Source organism: Athene cunicularia (genome assembly GCF_003259725.1).
Source record: "Athene cunicularia isolate RWA chromosome 2 unlocalized genomic scaffold, athCun1 chr2_part1, whole genome shotgun sequence".
NCBI lineage: Eukaryota > Metazoa > Chordata > Aves > Strigiformes > Strigidae > Athene > Athene cunicularia.
Window position 1 is genome coordinate 47,388,680 of NW_020799095.1, and position 9,414 is coordinate 47,398,093.

At 38.1% G+C, this 9,414-nt stretch overlaps 1 protein-coding gene across 1 annotated transcript; it reads right to left on the reverse strand.

The window, feature by feature from the left end:
• Positions 1-1,482: 1,482 nt before the first annotated feature.
• On the reverse strand, positions 1,483-7,721 carry GORASP1 (golgi reassembly stacking protein 1). Its single transcript, XM_026843150.1, has 8 exons — positions 7,133-7,721; positions 5,902-6,105; positions 5,141-5,227; positions 4,678-4,808; positions 3,995-4,136; positions 3,335-3,479; positions 2,861-3,016; positions 1,483-2,160 (listed from the first exon to the last, which is right to left on the reverse strand). Exons 1-8 carry the CDS (start codon positions 7,244-7,246, stop codon positions 1,877-1,879), a joined length of 1,263 nt encoding a protein of 420 aa, XP_026698951.1. The 5' UTR covers positions 7,247-7,721; the 3' UTR covers positions 1,483-1,876.
• Positions 7,722-9,414: the final 1,693 nt, after the last annotated feature.

The window sequence follows — 9,414 nt, forward strand, 5'->3', positions numbered from 1 at the left end:
ATAAGAGACAGAATTAACACAAAGCAGGTTGGACACAGACTGCTGTAAGCATTAAGCCATTTATTACTGTGACATCTGAAATTTAGTGTGAGTTTTGACTTACACTAAATTAACTGCTTTTAAATTTCTGCAGTGTGCTTATGGTACAGCATCACTTAAATGAGCTACTACCAGCTTAAAACCAGTGTTGACAAAGGTGTAAGACTAGAAACAGTCCTAAATAAACAACAAAAGAAAACCAAATAGATCACCTAGATGTCTTCAGTCAGCAGGCTCTGAGACCAAACAAACTTACCTACCCATAGTTTAAATGACATTTCTTTTTAGTGTTCGGCTGTTCACTTTTGCAGCAGTCAGTTGGTGGAAGAAAACAGAAAATTTATTTCAGCAGTATAGGAAAAAAATAATCTCTTAACAATTAAGTGATCATTTAGCAGACTAGATTTCAAATCTCTTAGTTCTACTCCCTGCAGTTAGTGCATTCTCCTCAAAAGCAAAATATATTTTGACCATCCTGTTCAGAGCTACTGCACCTTATGTGAAAGCAGTATTTAAGACTAAAGGACAGATTGCAACTTTGCCTGCACCCTTTTGCTGAAGCTGAGCTGTCCTGGGCAAATTTGTGACCCAGACCCCCTCCTGCACTGTTACTAGATTTCAGCCTTGTCAGTCATTTTGCTTGCTGATCTCCATTAGGCACAATGTAGAAATAGATCAGGGGAGAGGGTAGAGAAAGGGAAATTGGATAATATTGTGCTAAATATACTCTATTTGTAGCTTACACCCCACCCCCCCCAACCTTGTACTCCATTTTCTTAATTCATGAAGGATTTTCACCACACTGTACCAGCTATAGTGAAATTATTCCCAATCAGCAGCTTTAGAATTCCATGATAAATCACTGCCCTGAGGGGTATTGAACAACTGTAAAGAAAACAACACAGCTACAAGAAGCAAGGATGCTGCTGCACTAGTATGTTCCATCCTCCTGTCTCAAACTTATAATGATATGTATAAAAATAGAAGTGGGCAAATAGAAAAGCACAACTGAAGAAAAGCTCTTTCTCTGTCACTATAGAAACTAAAGACATATTCAACTCCACCAAAAAGGTTAAACACAGGGCCCTGACTTCATCTTTGACATCAGTTTGTTTCAAACAGCCATCACACTTTCCCCCCACCCCCTTTTATTTTTAAACTGAGAGACCACTAAATTACTGAAGTGAATGACAGGACCCACCAACATGATTTTGTCCTGTCTCTGTGTTGCAACTTCAAACCATGGTACTTCCTTTCCTGCAAATGTAGCTGTACAGAAGGCACATGCATAACTTACAGAGAAGGGACTCGACTCTAAAACAAGAAAAATAACAGTTTGGAGGGTAGTAAGTAGGAATAAAGATATCTTGGGGTAGAAAATGCCTTGAAAGTCACAAGAACTGTTTAACTGAGCTGTACCATTAGAAAAAGCTTTCCAGCAAGTCAAAACCATAAATATTTTTTTAATGCCATTAATCACCCTGATAAAATCATCACCAAGTGTCACTGTTCGGGCAGAGTGCCTTCATAAATACATTCAAGAACATTTGTAAGCAAATACAAATTCAGGAATTTGACATCTAGCCAGTCTCCAACTTGCTTCTGCATTAATTTCTCCATTAATTTGGTGATTTTTGTACAGCATTCAAAGTTTGAACACAGATCAATCCATTAAACAATGACTGGAAAAAACAATAGGATATGTATTTCATGTGATTTCTTTTAGAATACTGTCTACGCTAACAAAATAGAATAACTAATTCTTTCAAGATCAGAAAAATATTCCAAGCTGTAGTATTACAGCATATGACAGTCTGTAAACAAAAGCAGCATCACTTCACTCATGATCTTGTGCAGCTGCTTCTTCTTTCTGTTCACATGCTGCTTCATCATCTGCTTTCACCAGAGTAGTGGTTAACGAGCTCTCAATACTGTTTAAGAGCAGCTTTGTTTCTTGGTTATCCAGATCAGTTCCTAGTGTTGTTTCTGAAGAAATTTCATTAGGAAAAGCAAAAGAAGGTAACGATGGAACTGAAGGGAGTAGGTTGTCCAACTCGGGCTGCTTGACTGAGCCTTCAGAATACATAGTTACATCTTCAGGGTCCAAAGCTGGAGCATTGTCTGGAAAGTGGAAGTAAGTTTGTAAAAAACCCAGAAACTGTCAGGGTAACAGTGCCTCTAGTTACTGTATGTCTAGAAAAATCAGCTTGAATGAGATACCATATATAGGCACATAACCAGATTCACAACTGTCAAATACATGGGCTGTGTTTATTCAGTTCTCCCCACATCCAGAAAATCTGATGGTGCAAGCAGGTTTTTAAGAGACTATGAACCCTGTGGCATGCTGTATTCTTATGCTAGAGATGTTTTATTTTGTGTTACAACTCTTAGTCACCCCAACTTTTAAAAGGGAAAGGCATCCATAATGTGAAGATTATTTTTTTTTTAAATAGGCAAGTCACTATTAAGATGACTGCAATTCTGTTTTCACTTTACAACTGTGAAAACAAGCCTGTGGTACAAAAATTAATTTATGCTGATTTTAGAAATACCTACTTTTAAGGTCAGTTTAAATTTGGATCATCAACATTTTCATTTAAAGACACACATTCTACAATCTTATAAAAAAGCCCATCAGTTTTTGTCCACTTCTACACCTGATTTCTGCTATTTTTCCATGTCATTTTAGCCAATCCCCTTTCTGATTTTTCTTGAAATTGGCTTATTTCCAAAAAGCATGATATTGTTGAGCAAGCACAAGTTGATGCCACTCCTGAAATCAGGTCAACGGCCCAAAGGAAATCTTGAATACACTTACCAAAATAAGCAGAAGCGTCATTGTTCAACGTTAACTTTTCAGTGCCTTCTAAAACATCTGCTGCTGGCATGTTGAAGGAGGAAGATGAAGACATGCTGGATGCTTTTGTTAAGTTAGTGAGTTCAGGAAATGAAATACCAGACATATCTAGAAATCCTGAAGGAGAAAGCAAATATTACAGTACTGTTTTAGATATAACACAAAATTCTAGTTTCAAAAAGCTATGTTACATCTAGACTGAAGTCAGTGAAGTCCCTTCCCCGCAAATAAATTTAACTTAATGTTAGCTGACATCGGTGGAAAGACTTCTGCAGCACCCAAATTCTACAGCTCTGAAATCCAGTGAAGTCAAAAACTTCAAGGAAAACCAACCACCAACTCACAGTTCTGCATTTAAGTCTCAAACTTGTTTAAGACCTTCTTTGTTTACCTTTCTAAAAAATTGCTGAAAAAAAAGCACCTAAGAATATGTACCTGGATCCATAACTCTCTGGAGAGGGGGAGGAGGAGAAAGGGAGCCTTCTGGTGAATGACCACTCATTTCTTGATCTGTGGAATGATCCAAGTTCATAACTATTTCAGAGTTGTCACTCTCAGAAGTGGGTGCCAATAACGGAGTCTGGAATAACACAGTAGGAAGGAAAAGCATCTTTTTATATTGAAAGCTTCACCTGAAGACAACTTTCCTATGAAAGAATTCAGCCCCAGTCTCCAAGTACACCAATTCAGAGAGAACCTGTGATGCTGAAACTGATAGTCAAACCACTGATGAGGACATGTTCCAATGTAGCCTTTTAAAGCCAGTATGTTTTTAGAAGAACAGTCCATACTTAATTCTTGTAGGTGTATTTTATTTCCTAGTGAGCAGGGTGATTCTCATTGACCAATACAGCTGTAGTACACAGGTCTTCAAACCAGGAAGAAAATACCTGGCAAAAATTTTTATCAGCCAACACTGGTGATCTGTCATCTGCTCAGCATCATTTGCTCTCACTTTCCCTTCACCTAACTCCAGTTCATTCAAGCAAAGTTCTAAGCTGTACTCACATACACTGTATTATGAGTGCTCCAACAAGTAGAAAATTTTGTAACTTCAGAGAACATGCCAGAGTTACAAACTTATTTCTAACATACCTCTGTGTAACCATTAGTAGATGTTACAGGAATTCCAGCTTCTGGTAAGGGTGAGGGTGGTTTGCTTTCTGGCTTTTTCTTTGATATTATAGACTGGGTTGGAATTCTGTGCAAATAGCCATATCCAATACCACATCCTAAACTGTATGAGAAAAGTAAAACAAGACTTAGAAAAAAAGTGTTCTTAAGAAAGCTAATAAGCATTTTAAATTTTGACTCTTGAAAACAAAAACTTTCAGTCTTTATAGCAAAAAATACCTACCTACAAAAATCATTTCACTCATAGTACTCAAGGAACACTCTGCAATTGACATTTAAACATACATAGCTTAGCTTTCAGCTGATTGTATCTTTACAAATATATAATCTGATCTGATGTGGATTTTTTCTTGCTTTAACTGAATGACTACAAGAAGGTAGCTAGTGGATCTGCTACTGGGGAAGTCAACACAGGTTTTGCCACTGGTTTCAACTCAGGATTAGATCCAGAACATGCCTAATACCTAGCTCTAAGCTAGCTTTTTTTTATGGAAAGATGAACATTTTGTGTGACAAGTGTAAGGAAACAAGGCTTAACTTGAAAACAACAAGCTGTAATCAATAGTAATAATACTTTTAACAGGAGCTTATTTACAGTGGGTGTATAACCTGTCATTAGCCAGTGACTGTCTGGAGATCAGTACCTTCCTTCTCCACCCCAAGCTCCATTGGGAGTCACAACTACCTCTCGAATGGAATCTGCTTCAGTGCTATAAACCATCAGCTTCAGCGGCTTCCCCTCATGGGATTCAATCAATGAAAAGAAATCCTCTGACTAAGGGAAAAAGAGAGTAGTAGTTAAATGTGCAAGACAAGGAGCTGAAAGTAAGTTAGCATTTTACATAGTTATTTACTTCAACATGAGATATTAAAAACCCAGAGACAGACTCAAACTCACTAGTGTAGTTTGAACTTTAGGGGTAACGGGGTTTTTTATTACCACATTAAAAAAAAAAATTATGTTTACCTCAACCATAAAGCATCTATTAATCATCAACTTTCTCAAAATTCCCAAACATTATCCCCATACATTTGACATACACACAATTAGATTTATAACATGCACTTGGCAAGCATGAAGACAAATGCTACCCGAAGGCACCCTACCTCCTGAAGAATCTGATCAGATCCAACTATGTAGTCAGTGTACGGCTGGAGACCAGCGAGAGCTGCAGGAGACGCAGGTTCAACATCCTGCAAAAGAATGGTATGTGTCATCTGCACTCGCAGCAGGATAAGCTACCCCAAAATCAAAAGGGAAAATTCACTACAAAACCAACAGAGGAAAGAACATTTTGTTTATGGGATAAAACAGAAGTCCTTGAACAGTCTACATCTAGGTGCAACATCTTGTAAAACATGCTGAGTAAGAAAGACCAAGATGCTACCAATTCAACATGGGATACCCCAAAAGTGTCAAGAAGTTGCATTTATTTAAACAACCAGAACTGTAACAAACAGTCTTTCCTATTCAGTTCTACTCTTTCAGCTCTGTCTCTTAATTTTAAAATTAATTTTTGATGCTTTTTGTAACATTATTAATTTAATTAAGTTTAACCAATATAGACATAACAATCAGACCAGAATCTTTTTGCTTTTGCCATTGATTCTTCAACATAAGACAAAAAAGCCTTCTCCCCATCACACATTATTTGGTCCAGTCAGAATGGAGTTAATTTTTTTCATAGTGAAGGCAGCACAGTCACCCACTGCTTGTCCCTATTCAAAGAGCTCAGACAAACCTTCAAGACTGTGTTCCCTTCTGTGCCATTTCAACATTGTACTTCTACATACAAGTTGCTCCTAAACATTATACTTTAAAACAAGGTTGTATGAACACTAACGAGCACCAAAGAATTATGTCTCACCAAAACATGCCACACGTGTTCATTGGCTCCCTGGAAACTGCAAAACCTCACGCTGGCTCCAAGAAGACCTTGTCCTCCCCACATGTTACTGGGGATCACCTCCACCTCTCTTATTTTCATTGTTTTGATATTATACACCTCAAGCTTCACTGCTTTTTCAGCATTTGCCTTCAGCAGATCTTTCAACATATTGTTTTCTTTATTCTGTAGAGCACAGAAAGAGATACAGGATTAACATTATTTCTAGTTGCACCTATAACACAGATGTCAACGCTTGTGGCAAAATTTGACTACAAAGAACTAAAATCATCAAAGTTTACACTCTGTGTTTCATGATCAGTCCCAGCAGTTCGATTTTCTTTTAGTAGGAAGAAGTCAGTACTGTCAGCTCAAGTCCCTTTACATAAGTACTTACTGTTTCATCATTTACATTCCTGTTCTCAGCAATGATGCCTAACAATAAGCAGCAACATTTTACTTCAAGCTTCTGATCCCAGTCTTTATTCAATAACCCTTCAAAGTCACTGCAAATTGACTGTGAAAGGACAGACCATCTGGGAGCAGCATAGAGAACTACCATTATTTCTGTCATGTTAAAAAAATAAAGTGATTGTCCACTAAAAGATCATCTTTGATGATTCACCATTATAATGATCACTTCCAGGAAGACACCTCCACTAATAAAAGCAAGACAAACTTAACGAATTTAGGTTGTATGTAGCTAGAGTGAAACATGCAGCCAAAGCTGTGAGCCCTTTAAACAAACAAGCAAAAACCCAAACCAAAGTCGATATACAGCAACTCCATTCCCAGTCTTAAGGTATAAGCAGACAGCCTATGATTCTTTTTCATATTTTAGCAAATGCTGAAACAAGTTTGTTCAAACAAATGTTGAGCTCTTACCATTGCCTCACCAATTCAGTATTCACCTTGTAGCAGAAAATACGGATGAATGAGTAATATCATAAACATCGTGTTAATCTGTTAAGAAGCTAAAGTGACTAAATGCATAAATAAGCTTCTTTCCTCAAATTTGGATCCACAGAGAAGACTTTGAACACCACCAAGTTTTACTTTACCTTTTTAATGCCATATATAATGTCAAATATGAAAAGCCTTCTTTACTGCGACAGCTTTGGCTTCTACCTTTTATCATTACAATAACCATATTTCATGCAGGGGGGAAAAACAAACAAACAAACAAAACCCAGTAAAATCATTCGAGGCTTACAAGCCTAGTGTGTCCTATGGCAATGATGAAATCAAAGAAAGGTTCCAGTCCTCCTTGTTGAGCTGGGGAGTTTTCCTGAACCTGCAAAACATACATTTTATTTTTATTATACATTGATCTCTAGTTATATATTAAGTGATTGACAGTGTTAATCTTTACACTTGATTCAATATTTACTTTTGTGTGGAACCCGAGATGAGATACCAAATGACGGGCCTAGGGAAGCAGCCCGCAACTGTGAACTTATTTTTATAAAACTATGAACAACAGGTATCCAAATTAAGCTGTAAAATACAGGTTATGAACCCCATACAAGACACAAGTATTGTTATTCAGAAGGCACAGCATGGAATTATTAAATACTTAAGGCTCTGGAGAAAGGCTGTTTTCAAAATGCTGCTTCAGAAACTTCTTCCATGCTACTAATAGCTTAAGCACATTGAGAGTCCCCAATTACATCACAGCCATTTTTTTACATAAACACAATTTACAGCACATTAGAATAGGAACACTTAAGAGAGTATGCTACAAACGCATGGCTAACCACAAGTACTGGCCAAGAAGATTGCCATCACTTGCAACATCTCAATTTCACTCTAAGTAAGTGACCGTAAAACAGATGTAATAAAGAAATATTGAGGCTGCCTACTGAAATGCATTCACACCAGGATAAAACCCAACAAGAGGCACACAGAACTTGAGACACAGAATATACCCAAAGTATACTAATAAAGCAACATGACATTAAAGGGAACCATCGCAAACGTGCTAACAGTTTGCACGGCTTCTAACTTTACTTCTGGTTAATCAGCAGCACAGCCCTTAGCCTGCAATATATTTGACTCCTGAAAGCCACCCCACAATTTAAGTGCTAAGTTACAACCCACACATCATCTAAACTAAGAAGTTCACAGCTAGCAAAGTTAAAACTGCTATATCTTATATTTGGTCTTGTGTTAACAAACTGCTATATTTATATTTTTTTAAAAACAGATAAAGCATTATCAGTGTTGGAGCTTTTGCTGACATAACTGCCTATGCATGTTACAAAATATACATCAGTAATAGCATGGTTACGCCAGCAAAAGCTTTTAAAGCAAAAAAAGAAATAATGCTTTATTATTAAACAGTCAAAACTGACCACTGTAACCTCGATTGGAGTAGGAAGTATTAAATTTCATCACAATCCTAAATTACATCAAAAGTTAACAGCCAGCTTATAATAAACCAAAGGTTAAAAAGGTTAAAAAAGTTTACTCTAAATCCAATCATTAAATAACATGAAAGAAAGCTTACAATGAAACTATCACAGAACACAATGTCAAGGCTGAAAATGTACACAAAAAAAGGGACACAGAAGTTATTACAGAGCTCATAACATTGTTGTTCAGATGTCTAAGGGCCATACAGATTCCCACATGGAGCTGTAAGTTGCAAAAAAATCCTGCAGTATTTGGTTTTCAAAATGACACCATATCAAAGGTTGCATGAATTACTTGGAGAGAAGAAAAAATTACTTTGTCTTCTACATACTGCAGGTCAGCAGTACTCCAGTACAGAAAACTGAGCCATATCCTGCACCTGACGTAACAGGAGAAAGCACTGCATTACCAACAGTCATTTCTGATGGAGTCAACTCCGTTAAGGAGACTGACAAAAGCGGATTACATAACAACACTGGTACCCTAACACATCTTGTGATAGAGAAACACAAGCTGCTGATGAAGTGGAAAGCAGCATGTGGCAACTACGTTTCCACTCTTATTTCTGAGAGGAAGACGGCCAACTAAAATGAAATTATAACTTACGCAACAACTGTTATCTGCAATACCTCTACCTATCTTTAAGCTCCAAGATATTAATTTAAACCAACGTGCGTGCAGACAATTTGCCAGACAGTTACAACAAACCTGCATGTACAGAAGGTGCCTGCGAGAAGTAGCCTCTCAAGAAAACACTGGCTGGAGCAGGAGTTAACCCCCAGACAAGATTCTCTAAGATCCGCAGAGAGATTAGTCAAATCTTCTTCAAGCGAAGGGGATTTGGAGGGGAGGAGGCAGGGAGGGCTATACTCATTCTTAAACTATTTACAATTCTTCGGAAGCCGCGCAAAAGGCTCCCCTCGGCTGTCCAGCAGCCAAGACATCGCAGGTCGAGGCTCCGAGCCCGGTGAAACCGCCGGGGCGAGTGCCCACTGCCCGCCGGGCGCGGTGCGGGCCTCCTCCCTGCCGTCGTGGCAGTTCCCTGGAAGGAGCCAGCAGGTGGGGGCCAGGGAACCCGGG

Bases quoted from the DNA above. Each gene is read 5' to 3' on its own strand.
- GORASP1 (XM_026843150.1), bottom strand. From the start codon at position 7,246: ATGTATAATAAAAATAAAATGTATGTTTTGCAGGTTCAGGAAAACTCC. The intron at 5,228-5,901 runs GTGAGACATAAT...ATTCTTTTGCAG, and splicing joins AACACGTGTGGCATGTTTTG to GATGTTGAACCTGCGTCTCC. The intron at 3,017-3,334 runs GTACATATTCTT...TTTCTCCTTCAG, and splicing joins CCAGAGAGTTATGGATCCAG to GATTTCTAGATATGTCTGGT.